Source organism: Oreochromis aureus, linkage group 5, assembly GCF_013358895.1.
Source record: "Oreochromis aureus strain Israel breed Guangdong linkage group 5, ZZ_aureus, whole genome shotgun sequence".
NCBI classification, from domain to species: Eukaryota; Metazoa; Chordata; class Actinopteri; order Cichliformes; family Cichlidae; genus Oreochromis; species Oreochromis aureus.
In genome coordinates this window covers 39,972,930-39,989,632 of record NC_052946.1, presented here as the reverse complement: position 1 = coordinate 39,989,632, position 16,703 = coordinate 39,972,930, and the positions used below count along the sequence as shown (strand labels likewise).

Genomic DNA, 16,703 nt, shown 5'->3' with positions numbered 1-16,703 from the left:
TTAACAATGAACTGTCAATAAAAGTGAAAACTTCATTGTCTAAGACGAGTCTTTTACTTTTTTTGCAGATCGATAACTCGTCATTAGATCTCTGATGGGCCCAGAGTTACGTTTGAAACCCATGAGCCCTGGTTCTGCTTGAGGTCACTTCCTGTTAAAAGGGAGTTCCTCCTCCCAGCTGTCACCATTGGGGGACTGTGTGATTGGTGGGGTTGTCTCTCTGATGTTGTGAGCTGTTTGCTGTATAAAGCACATTATAAAGATAATGGTTGTCTGATTTGAACTGAAATGAACTGACGCCCGAGTTTCCCATGAACATGGTTATATTTCTGACTAACAACACTTTCTCCTGTCCTGTCTCTGCCCTGCAGGCTCTTTGAGGGCATCATTTAAAATTTTCCAAATGTGCTCCTTTTCCTTCTGCATATCAGGAACGTTCTTAATCTAACTTTTGATCTTTCGGCGTTCGCTTTAATGCCGTGTCCCTGCTTCATCACGACTGTGTCGGAGAGCTGCTGCATAACAGATATATTTTTATTGATCTAAAAAGGAAAACAAGCATTTTTGATGTGTTTACATCACTTTTCTGTACATGCATTAATCTAATAAGTGCACATTTCATTTTTTTAATAGTCCTGATCGTGAGTGACTTTTTCGCAGGTTTGTTAACTGCTCCGGAGCTTCTGCAGCATGATGAGCAGAAAAAATCGAACAGATGTGCATCATAAATCTGCCTTGTGGTATTTTGCAGAAATGCCCCTTTAGGGACACGTATGCTGCTCTTCTGATGAAATGCAATATGTTCAGCCACCTGCCCAGTAATGGGACAGAGCAGACTAGCTCAGACACACTGATGCCTCCAACTCCATTTTAATTTCATGGAGATTTAATGTGTCATTTGGAGAAAATTTGACTTCTTTTATTATGTCCAAATGGATCATTGGGTCAGTTCACATGCCTTTGACTTCATACGCTTTATGACTGACACTGTAATTGCTCGAAATGGGTCAGTGCATCACCATTTAGAGAGTTAAGGGTTCCCCTCGGAGGTTTTTGAGGCGTCGACCTGCTAACGTCTCACAAGGACACCCGTCCACACTCTGCTATGGAAAGACTTCTGTCCTTCCTGCCTCACTGAACAGCTGCCATTTTCCCAACTCGAAGGTCAAAATAAAAGATTTTTCTTTAATTGTACAATTAACTGAACCCATCAGGAGAACGTGAAGAAGCAACATCTCTGATGCTCTGTCTAAAACAGATCACCAAAGTTAAAACAGCACCAGGATTCTCTCGTGTAATACCATTTTGGACCACAAGAGGAAGTAGTGAGTAAGTCTGCCCAACATGAGCTAACATTATCAAAGTTAGCTTATGTTTGTGCAAAATCCACATTTCTGTTGTTTGTACCAGAACTGTGACGCATGAAAAGGGCGTCTTCCTGTTGTAACGTCTGTGATGTAGAGAAACAGAAGCAAGCGTTGCTGCCCTGTTATTGATCTGATTTCTGATAGTTCAGCAGAGGAAACCAAAAAAGTGCATTCTGGGTAAACTTTCAAAGTTATATCACCATGTGAGACACCGTAGGCGGCTGCTGAGAACGACTTAAAGAATATGAAAGGACTCATACATTTTAATACCAGGCTCATCATCTAGTCCTGATTCCTGCGTTCTGACACAGACAGGACCCCTCACACCAGCATCCAGCTGGGTGGGTTTTAATAAAGCCTCTAAACCCCTCACAGGTGTTAGGAAGGAGGAATCGATCCATAGATACCACAGAGAGTTTTCACATCGGGCTGTAAATGTGTTTATTTCTGCTGTAAAGTTGGAGATTATAACAAGTCTACAGGCACCGAGTCACTGCTGGAGCCTCAAGTGGTCACTGGAGGAACTACAGTTTAAGTTAATTCATTCGTTTCCTTTTCTTCCTCCCTTTGCATCATCTTCTCTCCTCTTTCCTTCATCCTTTCCTCATTTGCTTCCATACTTCTTAATTTCCATCACTGATTCTTAATTCCTTGCTTCCTTTCCTTTTTCATTTGTCGTCCCTTTTCAGCTTCTTCATCTTCATACCCTTTCCTTTTCATATTTCCCTCCTTTCTCCTCCATCCCTTCCCTTCATATCTTCCTTCCTCTCTACTTCTTTCATTCCTTTTCTTCCTTCCGCTCTTTCCTTTTTTCCCTCTTTTCTTCCTTATCATTTCCTTCTTTTTTCCTTTTACTATTGCAGGAACAGGAGTTGTCTGAGTTTTTCAGTCGAGCTGTAATATCTGACATAATAACCAAACCAAGGTTCGTGTTGTCTCCAGCTGGGACGTCATCCTTCTTGTTTCTTGTAAAATTCCCCGTCTGTTCACACCGGTCGGGGCTTTTGTGACATTCCCGAACGACTTTGTTGAAAAAAAAAAAGGAGCCACTTGTGTTAAAACCCGAGCTCATATTCATTAAACTTAAATCATTCAGCGCCGTCGCCCCGTCCTCTCAAGCACAGATGATTTATAACCACCTGAAGACTTTCTCATAATTATGAGACAGTAAGTGTCAGATATGCAGCATTAATCTTATCACAGACATGAATAATGATATTCCTGATGAATCCATCACGTCTTAAACTGAAACTTCTTTCGGTCTGTTGATTAATGTCGTTCCTGCTGAACTCTGAACACGCTGCAGTGTGTTCGGATTTTTACAGCTCTGAGTGAAACAAATTAGACTCAAAGGTCTCCTTTTTACCAAAACCACCTCTTTGTCCCCTTCTTTTCTTCCTCACTTCTTTCCTTTTTCATCTTTGCTTCCTTTTATATTTGCTCCCTTCTTTGATTTTCCCTTTCCTCCTTCTTTCATCTTCCTTTCCTTCCTTTGTTCCTACCTGCTTCTTTGCTCCCTTTCTTTCTTAGTCTTCTCCTTACTGTTACATTCCTTCCTTAGGTACTCTCATTTCCTTTCCTTTCATCCTTTCTTTGCTTTCTTTGTTCTTTTTCCTTCCTCTTTCCTTCATTCATTTCCCCATCGCTCCTTTCTTCTTGCCTCTTCCCTAAGCCCCTTTCTTCTTTCACAGTTCCCTTGTTTCCTCCTTGACTCCTTCATTCATTTTCCCTTCCCTCTGTCCACCTTCCTTTCTCCTCTCATTCCTTCCTGCCTGCTTCTTTGCTCCCTTTCCTTCTTAGTCTTGTCCTTCCTTAGTTTCCTTCCTTCCTTTGGTACTCTCGTTTCCTTTCCTTTCACCATTACTTTTCTCTCTTTCTGTCATTCATTTTCCCTTCCTTCCTTTCTTCCTGCCTCTTCCCTAACCCCCTTATTTCTTTCACGTTTCCGTTGTTTCCTCCTTCCTTTCCTTCCGTTGTCAGTTTTCTTCCTTTTTTTGCTTCCTTCTCCTTTCCTTACTTCCCTCCCTTTCCCAATTGCTTTCTTTCCTTCCTTTCCCTCTTCCATCCTCCTTTCCTTCCCTTTCTAGTCTAATTCTTTTTGAACATCAGTAACTGAAGTGAGCAATCTTTGTTCAGCTCTCGCTTCTCTTTGATCGTTTTCACACAGCTGTCTGAGCCCACAGAGCATGACGAGCAACACTTCTTTACTTTTGCTCAGTCTTTATTGGCATGACTAGAAATCCAAGCATCCCACACAGCCCACGAATCTTGTGACCCATCGTTTGAAATCCTTTTCCATCTCTTCCTTTTATCATTAGTCTTGGTTTTGAATTTAAGGAAAGTGAAGTCAGGTGCATTTGTCGTTTTAGCAGCACAGATGCAGACAGATCCTCCAGTGTGCTTCTGTTTCATCGTGAGCCCAACACACGGGGACCAGTTCAGTACCAGTTAGTGCACGAGATCATGAAACACATGTTGTCCACCCTCCTGTTTCCCATCCTGCACTGGGGCAGCTCTCCTGGCATCTCTGTGGAAGAGAAACACGTTTCTAAAATGTTGAAATTTGCATGATATTTCACTGCGCGGTGACATTTTACTTCTGTAAAATGAAAATCTGAGTACGACCTCTTCTGAAAGGAAACAATCTTTTTTCAGTATAATTACAGGTCAGCAGTTACTAAAAATACGCCAGATTCTCGGCGTGAATGCAGAAGAACAAAAACGCATCACATCGCTGTGCTTCCATCGTGGAGTCGAGCGTTTACCTTTAGGAGTCGCATCCTCGGTTTTGTCACACTGCTCGTGTTTTTCAGTTTCCTTCTCAGTCTCTTCAGCCTTCCTCTCATGGCTCTGATCACTTCCCATCTTCAGTCAGGAGAAAGAGTCGCGCCTGAGGAAAAACACACAGGTGTAAGCTGAAGTTAAAGGACTTACAGAAGGAAAACATTAAAAAAGACCTTTTGGTTTCAGTCAGAGCTGAATGAGAAGACGGAGCAGTGACTGCCTGAGCCTACCTGAGAAACCTGACCGGGTGGTATATGGTTTTACATTATAAAGTGCCTTCAGTTCACTATTCAAATAAAACATAATTTAATTGGGGTTAATAAATAGGAAACATGGGAGGCTGAAAGAAACCGCAGGGTGAAAAAGTCAAGCAGAAAAGTCAAAGGCATGTTACCCACAAACTCTTCTTCTATCTAAACAGAAGAGGCGGCATAATGTGTGTAGTGGAGGGTGAAATGAGACAGGGAGAGGACAGAGATAGAAAGGCCCTGATAGAGAGGAAGAGAGATACAGATAGTGAGGAAGAGGACGGCAGACATCACCGCCACTCCTGGTTATCAGCTCGGACATCCCTAATCCCGTCCAGGACACCAATCCAATCAGACACAACACAATCAGCTCGGCGGACGCAGCTCGAGGGATCATCTTACTCTGCTGAACACGATCGCCGCGAGCTGCCCAGGCTTTCCCGGCCGTGTGTAATGCATGCTGGGAAATTACACATAACCAGAAGGGAGTTTCAGCATCGTGTTACCCTGACGTTACCCTGACGATAAAACACGAGTCAGTGCTGGAACAGTAAGAAAACACCGCCATCATCAGCTAAAAGCATGAACGCCGGTAAGTTCATTAACTGGCTGAACAGAAGCTGCTGGTGTTTGGAGAGTCTGAATAAATCATGCAGTCTCATCCACTCAGATCTGAGAGTTCCTCTGTAGTTCTCCCCTGAAGGCCGAACCAGAGCGAGCGGGTTCTGTCTGTTAACAGAAAACACAGCATCTACGTGGCTACACCTCCACCTGCTGCTGACGTCCTGTGGAGCCACAGCAGTGTTGGGATGTTTGTGCCCTGGCTGGTGACGGTTGCTGGAAGCTGCTGGATAATATCAGTAGTGAGGATGGTGCTGTACCAAGAACCTCCACCCGCTTGCTTTGGTTGGTGTCACCCCAAATAAACTATAAGGCAACCGCTGCAACGACTGGCGGCTGCCAGATGTTTGCAGACCGGTCTGTGTGATCGAGGCCTAACATTAAGAAGCGCTGATGTTCATTATGATTCATCCTTAGAGAAAAACCAACTGAACTAATCATTCAGCTTCTGACTGGTCGGCCTGCGGCTCCAGACGGTCCAGACTCAGACGCGTGAGCACCAGCTCGGGGACAGCTGGGACGTTTCTGGAACAAACGAGAACAAAATGCTGCTGAATATTTTCACACTTTTCATTCACGGCACACAGACAAACGGAGTCTCTAACACTGCCGCCGAGCCAGTGGAAGAAACGGCGGCAGTAAAACAAGAAGAAATTAACTGCCTCACAAATGCGTAATGGCTGTGGCCTTCTGGCCGGACCCCGAGGCAGTAACTTGTGATAATTTTCACATAAAAGTTGATTATGAGCCTCACCTTTGCTCCAGATCTAAATCTAACACCAGAGGAGGATCGTCTGCTGGATGAGCACTGAAGAAAGAGAACAGCTGGATTGTATTAACAGTAAAAATGCTGATGGCTTAGTTTCAAACACTTTTCATCTGAACCGAGTAGATAAAAAAGAGCTGTCTCTTTCTGCATCTCTGTGTCTTTACTGGAGATTTGTATACTTTGGTTTATTTTGCATATATTAAGAGTTGCTTGCAGCCATCAGGCGCGTCATAAAAGTTCAAAACGTGACTTCAGAAACAACGGGTGACATCATGGCAGCGACCTCCATCAAAACAGCCATCGACTCCAGTTAGGCCAAGACATTAAGGCCCATTTCTTAAATGATGGTAACTCCAAGAAACAGATGTTTTGGGGATATGTTCATTGGTCAGTGAGGATGCGGCTTCAAAACACAAACTGGAAAATGCTCAACCTGAGTCTTCATATTAGGACGCCACAAACCAACAGGTGATGGTGGGGGGGGCCACGTTCCATTTCTTTTTTACAGCTAAACCACAAAAAAATGCTCAGTAAAAGCTCAAGGAACAAGATCTGAAACTCACGAGGAAAGTTTTTACCGAGCTCACAGATCAGGTGAACTGTACGCTCGTTTCCCCCCAGTTTTCTATTTCACTGGGTGAGAGGTGTCGCCCCCTGGTGACTTTTAGAAAAACTGCATGTTGGACTTGATTCATCACTGGCTATAGATGAGTTTTTAGGTGAACTGCATAGCACCACAAAGACAGGTTCATGATACTTGTTCTTGGATAAATAAAGATATTCATTCATCTGTTTACTGGCTTTATTCGCACTCTCCCTGATCGATCACAGAGCTGACCTGAAAGACGAGCCAAGATGAGCATTTTAAATAATCTGGCAACCCCCAAAGTTCTTCTCATTAATAGATCAGAAATTAATCATGGCAGAAAGCAGTCCCATTAAAATGGGACAAACGAGCACCGAACAAATTCATCACAGCGACACGTGTTTCATTGCTGAACTTCAGAGTGTCTCCATCAGCATTCAGTGCGGTCGCCTCGCTTCCCTCCTCGGCTGTCTGTGCAGCACGGATCACAGCCGGAGAGAAAGCCGAGCTAAAAATAGCTCCCTCCTCTCAGATATTGTTTTGTTTTGACTTGTGCGCCTCCTTATCTCTGCCGCTGCCCTCTTCGGCTCACGACAAACCGATTTGGCTTTTCCAAAGCCTGAGGGCTCCCATCTGAACACAAAACTACATGTGACCCACAGAAAGCAGCTGCTGGCTGCAACAGCGTGACGCTGTGGCAGGTACCGCCGATCTGACAACTCCACAGAGACCAACGGTGAACACAAAATGACTTTCAATGAGCGCAAAGAGGCAAACTGACTGAAAACAGACACAAAAATGATCACGAGGCACAAAATGACTAAAAATGGACAGAAACACAAAAGGACTCACAACAGATACAAAGTGACATCTAGGAGACATAAAATGACTAAAAGAGACTCAGAAGGCAGTAAAACTATAAAGATTTTCTGTAAAACAACTTAAGAAGGAAGAAAATGGCACAAAACAGGTGCAAAAAGACCACAAAGAGACTGAAAATGACTGTGACGACATGCAAAAAGACTCAATATTTCTACAAAACAACTAAAAACGAACAAAGTGACAACAAAGACACCAAAGTTACACAGAAGGCCTTCTCTCTGAATGCTGTTATACTCAAACACCGTCTCACAAACCACGCTGACTTCAGTTCTCGCTTTTTTTCCGTCAGTAATGAAAGATTTTTGGCACGAATGGGGTCCACCCACTAGGAAATAATTAAGATAAATAATCTCTCAGCAGCAGATTAATTACAGCCTATCTGCATTACTGATTCGATTAAAGCCAGAGTGAGTTTGCCTCAGCTTTATTCTCTCTCTGCTCTAATGAACGGGTGTCACCGATCCAGGACTGTGTGGCATTAGCTGACAGACGTTAGACTCTGCATCATGCGTAATAGATCCACGCCTTTAATATTTTTACTGTAAATGTGCTGAATGTTTCCAGCTTCTTTATTCGCTGATACATGATACACTGGTTAAAGCCCCACATCAGCCTTTTCTGTGAAAAACAAGACTAGAAATCTCTGATGTCTACTGGAAATACTGCAGTAAAGGTTTGTTCTATGATTTTAAAACTGCTTAATGTTGTAAATGATCAGATGAAGTCACATATGCTGGCTATAGGTCAGACTTGAACTATCAGCCTGCCAGTTATCTCAAAGTCTGTGGGAGGCAGAAACAAATGACTAAGAAAAAACAAAAATGATGACTCAAGAACTGAAAATGACCTGAAATAAACCTCAACAGAGACTTTAAGTCAGTATAAAGAGATGCAAAAACAACTTAAACTGCATGCAAAACAACCACAAAGAGCCTAAAAATGGCTAAAACTGGTACAAATGGTGCCAGGGACACGGAACAATTAAAAACTGGTTCAAAATATGCACAAACGGACACAAACCGAGAACAAAGACACTCAAAATGTCTAAAATTAGACTTGAATGACAACAAATAGACTTAAAAAACAGGCTGGTGGTGGAAAAGATGCATGAAAACTAAAGGCGCGCGCACTCAAGGACCACGCCCATGTGTGCAGGGTTCATGTTTTTCTTCTACAGGAACACCTGTGCAGATGTGGGCGGAGTCTCAGAGGACAACCCCGGAACCAGCAGCGTGTTTGTTTGTGTCTCTGCAGCTGTGCCTCATCAGACCTCCACGGCCTGCTCCTCATTACAAACACCAAACATGTCCTGACTGTTTAAGCCTCGTGTGTCACCCGCTATGAGGGGATCACGCGTATTTCAGGCTATCTAACTCCGTGTTGGTGACACGTGTGGGCCCGTGGGTCCGCTCCGGCCTGCAAACATGTTTACATCTGATCGCTCCGCCTGCAGAGAGGACAGGAGCTCCGACAGCCGCTCGGGGAGCACAGATTAATTTTAGCCCACCTAATCGACCCCCACGAAGCCCGCGAGACCGCTCCGTCTGTGTCGGCCGCCGGTTCCGATTTGCGGCGTTTCCAGGCAGAGAATCCCGATCGACGTGTCGGCTGAGTGAAGGCTGCGGAGATCGTGATGGAGGAAGAAGGATCACTCCGCGGAAATCTCCAAGCCAACGCGGAAGTGGCACAATCTGCAATTCCTCAGACGTCCAGCAGAGGCAGCAGCGAGCCGGTCCCATAGACTTCCACGGTAAAAGACAGAAAACGTATTGTTGTGATCAAAGATACAAATAACGAGAAAAAAATAGACCCAGCTGAACACACAAAACACAAACAACTGTAAAGAACAAAAGGTTTCTGCAAAATGACCACAAAGAGACCAGAGTGATGAAAAATAGACAAATATTTGAATTTATGACAAGGACATGCCAACAACAACTGCCATCAGATACTTAATGATCACAGCAGTAAAACTCCAGACGAAAAAGGTGAAAAATCAGATGCAAAACAAGTGAAAATAGAAACTTATATTCATAAACAGGAAAAAGCTCTTTAAACTCTTCTAATAATGTCTGTGTGGGTATGTTTATTCAGCCCTTCAGAGTTCCATAGTAAAGATGAGGTGGGTCGTTTGCTGTAACAGGTCCTCGGATGTTTGTGTGTTTCTGTGAGGAAACCTTTGGAAACACTCCACATGAAGATGACAGTATAAATCCAGTCTGTGCACCGCATCAGGCAGACGCCTCTCTGGGCGCACCTGCGCAGGTACAAACGGACTTTAACGCTGGGGCGGAGTGATATCTCTCACTTCTTTCTGCCGCTCTTTGCCCCCTCCGCCCTGGTAACCCACCCCACCCCCCTCTCTCCCAACCTGCTGCTGTGACGTCACGCAGGTGGCGAGCTAATGAAAGTGTCACCAAAACAAGACGTCACGCCGAGAGGCCGACGTGATAGGCTGAGAGAGCAAACCATGGGGCAGCACGAGGACGGAGGAGGAGGAGGATGGCGGTTGCTATGCAGGTTGTTGAGGAATAAAAAACGGTTTAAAGATTTTTTTTTTCAAGTTACCGCCTCCTCCTGGGCTCGTGCACGCGCTCGCAGGCACATAGACACTGTGTAAAAACCTGCTGGAAAAACGGGAGGATCCAATCAGCTGATCACTCCAGAAACACGCGAGGAAATACAATAAGAAAATAAATAAATAACTTAGAGGGAAGAACACCTTCATTTCAGATTATCAATATTATTAATAAAGATTATTAATAAGAAGTAAAAAATAAAAATAAAAAAAAAACCCTGAATGTGTAATAGTTTAAAAATAGTGTCAGAAATGAATAAGTGACATGATTTGATTTTGTTTCTATATAAACACAGCTGCTCATCATGGGATGGGGAGAAGGGTCCACACTAAACAGACTCTGCATACATTTCATTTAAATGACAATAAAATTCTTTTAAAGTTAAAAAAGACAATTATGATTATTATGTTTGATATCTCACAAAACACGCAGTTTTGTGCATGTATTCCAGTTTTATATCATTAGTGTATTGTAACTTTACACGACTAAAACTTTTCAAGACTTCTACAGGACTTTATTTAATCTATTTAACTAAAAGCAATGGGTAAAAGTCAAACTAGGGTCAAAGGTCAGAAACTAGCAATATTTATAAAGGAACGGATGCTTTGTATTGGGACCATAATAAAACGAATCGTCACTTTCAAAAACAATGAATAAAAGTAAATAATAAATTGTGTTTATTATTAATAAACAGCAGTTTGTGGACGTTCAGGAACGAAAAGAGACACTTCAGTGTTTTTGGACAAACTTTATGAATGAGATAAAAAATAAAAACGAAACGATAAAAAATATGTTTAAATCCAGCTTGACAATAAATAATAACGAAGATTTAAGATTTTTAAAGAGGGAACCGCGTGTTTGTTTTAAAAGTGAAAAAAAAACATTTGGTACGTCTTACGTCACCACGTTAACCCCGAAGCGGAAGTGAACACGTGGGGTTGAGGGACGGCACCACATCGCATGTTTGGAGGCCACGAGTCTGTTTCAGGTGATTTCTCCTCTTTTCACGTAAATTTTACCAAGTTATTGAAGAACTGACGTCACTGCCTGTGACGTTTAGGGTGTCCTTTGATTTTAAAAACGTTTTAATGTGACCGTTTCCGGTCTGAAAGCTAACCTGAGGGAAAGTAGCCGGTTAGTTAGCCGGTTAGCTGGTTGTCAGTGTTCGTAAATATCAGGGTAAACAGACAGACAGGTGTGACTTCGAGCTTTAAACCGTCACTGCTGGTTTTCAGGTGTTTCACAGGTAAATCATCCACCTCTTCCTCCGTCTTCATCATGGCTGTGAGAGCCGCCTTTGAGAAAAACAATGAGATCGGCTGCTTCGCCAAACTGACCAACACGTACTGCCTGGTGGCCATCGGCGGCTCCGAGAACTTCTACAGGTGAGTTCACCTTTGAATAAGCGCCACACTTTGACAACACTGAGGTGAAGTTAGCATCTGGGACCCAAAGTTACAGCATGATGTCATCAAGGTGTAATCTGCGTCACATTCCTCAGCTTTTATTATAATGAGGTGTGTTGCCTGCTACCGTGAGTCAGTCCAGGTGATCCGGTCTCAATCAGCTGTGTTATAATAATAAAGTTAGTAATATCCATCCATCACATTTTTGGTAAACACCTAGGCGTTCCCTGGGTCCGCCCTCAGGCCTCCTCCCTGTAGAATGCCTCACCTGGCTCCTTTCAATAAGGAGGAATGGCGGCTCTACTCCGAGTCCCTGACCAAGCTCCTCAGCCTGCCTCTATGGGAGCGGCCTTACTCTTCAGAGGAAGCTCATCCACAGTCTGATTCTTTCAGTCACTACCCAGAACCTGTAGGTGAGGGTGGAGTTGTAGATCTGGCACTAAATCAACAGCTTCACTTTCACACTCAGGTTTCTGTTCACCAGAACAGACCGGTACAGCATCCACAACACTGCTAACGCTGCATCAGTCCCTCTGTCATCTCCCACTCCTCCCTCGCACGTGTGAAGACCCAGAAATACTTAAACTCCTCCAGTTGGGGCAGTAACTCCTTCCTTACCCAGAATAGGCACTTCACCCTTTTCTTGCTGAGGACTGTGGCCTCAGACTTGGAGGTGCCGATTCTCGTTTCTGTTGCTTCACACTCTGCAGCTAACGCTCCAGTGTGAGCTGGAGGCCACCGACAGAGCCACAGCATCTGCAAAAAGCAGAGATGAAAATCCAACAAAGTGGAAGCCTCTTGTTCCTGGATACTGATCGTATTAACTGATAACTTTCTCTTTGCTGTTGTTGACGTATATTTTCCTTGTTTGTTGGAAGTAATCCGATGTTGTGTGTGCAGTGTGTTCGAAGGGGAGCTGTCAGAAACCATCCCGGTGGTTCACGCTTCCATAGCAGGCTGTCGCATCATCGGGAGGATGTGCGTGGGTGAGTAAAGCTGGATAAATGTGTGCAGTGTATCCATCCTTCACAACACAGCACCGCCTACCTTCATCTTTAAACATGGCCATCGCACTCCTCTGTGGTCAGGCTGCTGTGGTCAGACTCACTCGACTCGTTCCCGTTTGTCCCGTTTGTTCAGGAAATCGTCACGGCCTCCTGGTTCCCAACAACACGACAGACCAGGAGCTGCAGCACATCAGAAACTGCCTCCCAGACGCCGTGAGGATCCAGAGAGTCGAGGAGAGGCTGTCCGCGCTTGGTAACGTCATCGCCTGCAATGACTACGTCGCGCTGGTCCATCCCGACCTCGACAGGGTGAGACGATCAAACGCACCCCATCCCTCGGCTATTCTGAGGGTTACATCATTTTGTTTGGGTGGAATAATTCATGTTTTACTTAAATTAGTGAAGTAAAATATGAAACTCTTCTGTACTCAGCTGTGAAGCTTCTAACAACCTCTTTCAGTTCACTTAGATACTTTTTCAGGCTGTTTCTGTTTTAATGTTTCAATGTGCATTTATTCTACAGACACTGTACTCAAAATAGTCTTCAGCTCATCCTCTTCCTTAAAAGTCACCACCTGCCAGACTGCAACACGTTTAGTTCACTAAACGACTTTTAGATTTAGAATTAAAGTTTAAATAAATTAATTTGATTAAAACTGAATTTCTTCTCTTTTCAAAATTTCACAAATTTTTCCAACTTGGATAATCATCATTTCAGTCCTGACCAAAATAGTCGAGCAGATGTTCATTTAAAAAAGAAAAAAACTTGACTGAAATTTAGCTGATGTGCAGTCTGAGGTTCTCAGTTAACAGCCGGGCGGCTATTTTTAGCTCTCTCAGTGGAAGTCCCGCCTCCCACAGCTCAGGCTGTGCACAAACATCTTCCTCTGCTTCATATCGAGGATCCTCGTTTGGCTCTGAGCAGATTTCACAGAAAGAGTCAAAAGTTTCCAAACCTGAAGATTTCGGCTGAGGAGGGAGAGCAGGAGGACGCTCGTCATGTTTTATCGGTCCTCTGTGTTTACACCATCGACTCAAGATGACAGCGTGCCGTTATCATTGTGTGCTGTTTGGGCTTTATGTTCTTCCACACTGAGTGAAATGGAGTGAAGACTGACTCAGAGCTTCAGACACAGTCAGAAACCATCACATTTACTGAGGTCTGCATCAGCGGTCCCCAATCCCCGGGCCACGGACCGGTACCGGTCTGTGAGTCGTTTGGTACCGGGCCGCGAGAGTTGAGGCTCCGGTGTGACATTTATGGTTTTCGGGATTTTTGTTGTTAATTCGGTTTCCCTGGGTCTTTTCCTGTGTTGTAGTTGTCTTATTTTGAAAGAAATATTTACGCGTTACCATAGCGACCAGAGAGCATTAAGGAGCAGAGAGGAGGATGTTACTCTCAATGTTGTTGGTGCATTTCAGGAGGACGCTGCTAATAAAGTTACACAATTACACAGTGAATTCATGTTTATTATTATATTTACAAAATACCACCGTTTTTGTCTCGGTCGTATCGTTTTATTTTGTTGTATTTATCCGCCACACCTTAAAGGCCGGTCCGTGAAAATATTGTCTGACATTAAACCGGTCTGTGGCACAAAACAGGTTGGGGACCGCTGCTGTACATCATGTAGTTTGGTTTCTGGAGGGCGGACGTCTGGGCTATAAATGAAGTGAGAGAGAGACATCTGAGGCATGTGACCTGAAAGAGTGCAGGAGCTGTTTCACAGCCCTCGCTGACTTTGGCCACTCACCGTATTTGTCCCCGTGCAACTTCATGCGCTTTGCACAAATGAAAATAAGTTGAGGAATCAACACTTGGACACCCTGGAGGTGATCCACTTCCTGTTGCAGACGCACGAGTACAAGGGGACATAACAGGACCTAAAAAGTGTCAGCTGTGCTGAAAACCCAGGAGAGACCAGATTTTTTCAGATATTGTAACCTGTAAAAACTGGTTTCCCTTGTTTTTAGCAGCCTGATGGGGTGTAATGTGCTACAGCTGTCAGAAGGTGGAGGTAATGCACCTGAAAGCTGCTTGTGTGCTGCTCACACTGTGTTTGTACAGGGAGAGATCCGATAATAGAGCAGTGAGATCAGAGGATCTAAAACCAAAGAGGGCTACAGCCAGAGTTTTATGTCGAACTTTAAATAAAAACTAAACCGAGCTTGAGAGCGAACAGCGCCGGGTGTTGTGGGTTTAAGCTAATTTGGCAGCTTTTATTTGAGCCAGCTGGATAAAATAAAATGATGTGTGGCTGTGAGAGCAGCTCGGTATGGTTCTCCCCGGGTTCATGTTGACACTCACTCTGTTCCCAGGAGACAGAGGAGATCCTGGCGGACACGCTGAAGGTGGAGGTTTTCCGTCAGACGATAGCGGAGCAGGTCCTCGTTGGCTCGTACTGCGCGTTCAGCAACCAGGGAGGCCTCGTCCACCCGAAGACGTCGATAGAAGATCAGGATGAGCTGTCGTCGCTGCTGCAGGTGCCCCTGGTGGTGAGTACAGCCTGCACGCCGTCACGTGAACTCGACAGTACGAGACACATTGTAATTTTTGTCACTAACTTCCTGTTCAGGCGGGCACGGTGAACCGGGGCAGCGAGGTCATCGCAGCGGGGATGGTGGTCAATGACTGGTGCGCGTTCTGTGGCCTGGACACGACCAGCACGGAGCTGTCGGTCATCGAGAGCGTGTTCAGACTCGGCGACACGGCACAGCCCTCCACCATCGCCACCAGCATGAGGGACTCGCTGATCGACAGGTAACGCACAAACACACCTGTACTGATGCAACACGACAGCGAGGGCTGGTCCTGCGGGCTTGCAGCAGGATCACTGCCTGCAGCCGTTCCTGCCTCTGAGGGACAGTAACCGTACTCTGATTCTGGAGCTCAACCTTGTAGTCTGACCTTCCTCCGCTCTGCTCTGTGTCCCATCAGCATGGCGTAGACCCGCCTCCCGTTTTCCTGCCATCGAGGAGCTCTGCTGCCTGAAGCTCTGCCGCCGGACTTCATTTCTCCACCTCAAACTTCTCCTTCCACACAACACGACTCCCTTTCACCACAGCCTCCTTCTGTTTCTCCTTTCGTACTTCCAACACCTTCTTCCCGGGTAGAGTAAAACATCCTGGCAGCTGAAACGGTTTCACCCACCTCACAGGAACGCGGACGGGCGGAGAGAGAAATAATGCAGAAATATTAACCCTGTGGTTACACAGTGACGATGTGCATCTGTACTGGATGTGATTATTGACCCTGATGCTTCAGGTACAGAACGGCTCGATTAGTCTCTTAAAGTCAGTCAGAACAAATTTGTATGACGTGTTTCTGTGTACGGCTCACTTACTTACTCTGAAGTTATTTGATACTGACAGTAATGATGAGAACCCAGTGTAATTAACAAACACAGGAAACGCTCCTGCAGGGATGGATGTTCTTCCTCAGACTGCGTGACGAGACAAACTAGACACGGAGGAAGTTTCTTAAAAATGTCTTGTGTGTCTTGTATAAAAAAATAAAGCCTGTCATCTTTTTATCTGTTTGCTGCTTTTTCTGTTTCTCCTTTTGACATTAATCAAACTTCAAAAACTCCCACAACAGTCCGGATTGACCTCACGCAGAGCTCACAGCTGGAAAACCTCCATAAGAGGTTTGTAGGAAGATGATGTGCAGCTTCCTGCCAGCAGGCTCCTGGAGTCCACCGAAGTGAAGTAACGGTGTGTTTTAGAGGGGAAAGCTCCAAGAAGTCAAAGCTTTTCCCTCTAAAATGAAACTGGTGACCCTAAGGAGGGACTCCACCCTCAGTTTGGACCAGATTGGCTCCAACAGGAAATGAGGGCTAGATTGTATTTCTGCACAATGATTGCTTCTTGGATACTTGGACTTGCTACAACACACAAAGGTTTCTCAACAATGTTCATTTATGCAGTTTTTTTCCTTTTATTCTCTGAAGTTTTCAGGAGCTTTGGTGAATCCTGACCTGAGGAGCATATACCTGCAGCAGCAGACTGACTGTAGGGTCAGTAAGCCTGTCCAGGCTGAACCCTCAGAGCCAGCTCATTGTTATTCTATGATATATTTCTATTTTGTAGAGGTTTACACATTCACCTGGTTCGATCCCAGGCGGAGACGAATCCTGTGGGATTTCTGTCAGGAAGAGCATCTGGTGTAAAAATCTGCTGCATCAAACATGGAGCTACCTGCTGTGGTGACCCTTTGCAGCTCTTTCAGCACGTCTAATGAAGCCATGCACAACGTTCCCTTCATAATATGAAAACTGAGTAAGAGGACCTCAAAGTGCAGAGTGGTTAGTTTTTCCCAGCTTTTTTGAGCCTCTGGGAAAGTTCACAGTATGAATTCTGACTTAGAGATGCTCAGGTGGGAACTTGCCTCTGTACAGAGCCCCTGCAGGCTTAATGGTGACATCTTTAAAAGTTTATTATCATTATCAGTGGTT

The 16,703-nt window shown here is 44.7% G+C and overlaps 1 protein-coding gene and 1 long non-coding RNA gene across 3 annotated transcripts; one reads left to right on the top strand and one right to left on the bottom strand.

Annotated features, from left to right (window-relative positions):
- Nucleotides 1-3,570: 3,570 nt before the first annotated feature.
- Nucleotides 3,571-8,902, bottom strand: LOC116317065. The gene is made up of 3 exons (XR_004199221.2): nucleotides 8,765-8,902; nucleotides 4,133-4,257; nucleotides 3,571-3,894 (listed from the first exon to the last, which is right to left on the bottom strand). It is a non-coding gene; the product is annotated as an uncharacterized LOC116317065 (long non-coding RNA).
- On the top strand, nucleotides 8,874-15,782 carry eif6 (eukaryotic translation initiation factor 6). 2 transcript variants are annotated; one of them, XM_031735728.2, is made up of 7 exons: nucleotides 8,874-9,007; nucleotides 11,072-11,221; nucleotides 12,143-12,228; nucleotides 12,383-12,558; nucleotides 14,569-14,745; nucleotides 14,826-15,010; nucleotides 15,188-15,782. In XM_031735728.2, the coding sequence occupies exons 2-7, from the start codon at nucleotides 11,115-11,117 to the stop codon at nucleotides 15,195-15,197; spliced, it is 741 nt and encodes a 246-aa protein (XP_031591588.1). In that variant the 5' UTR covers nucleotides 8,874-9,007; nucleotides 11,072-11,114; the 3' UTR covers nucleotides 15,198-15,782. The 2 variants fall into 2 exon arrangements, with proteins under 2 accessions (XP_031591588.1, XP_031591587.1); XM_031735727.2 differs by lacking the exon at nucleotides 8,874-9,007 and adding an exon at nucleotides 10,672-10,824.
- Nucleotides 15,783-16,703: the final 921 nt, after the last annotated feature.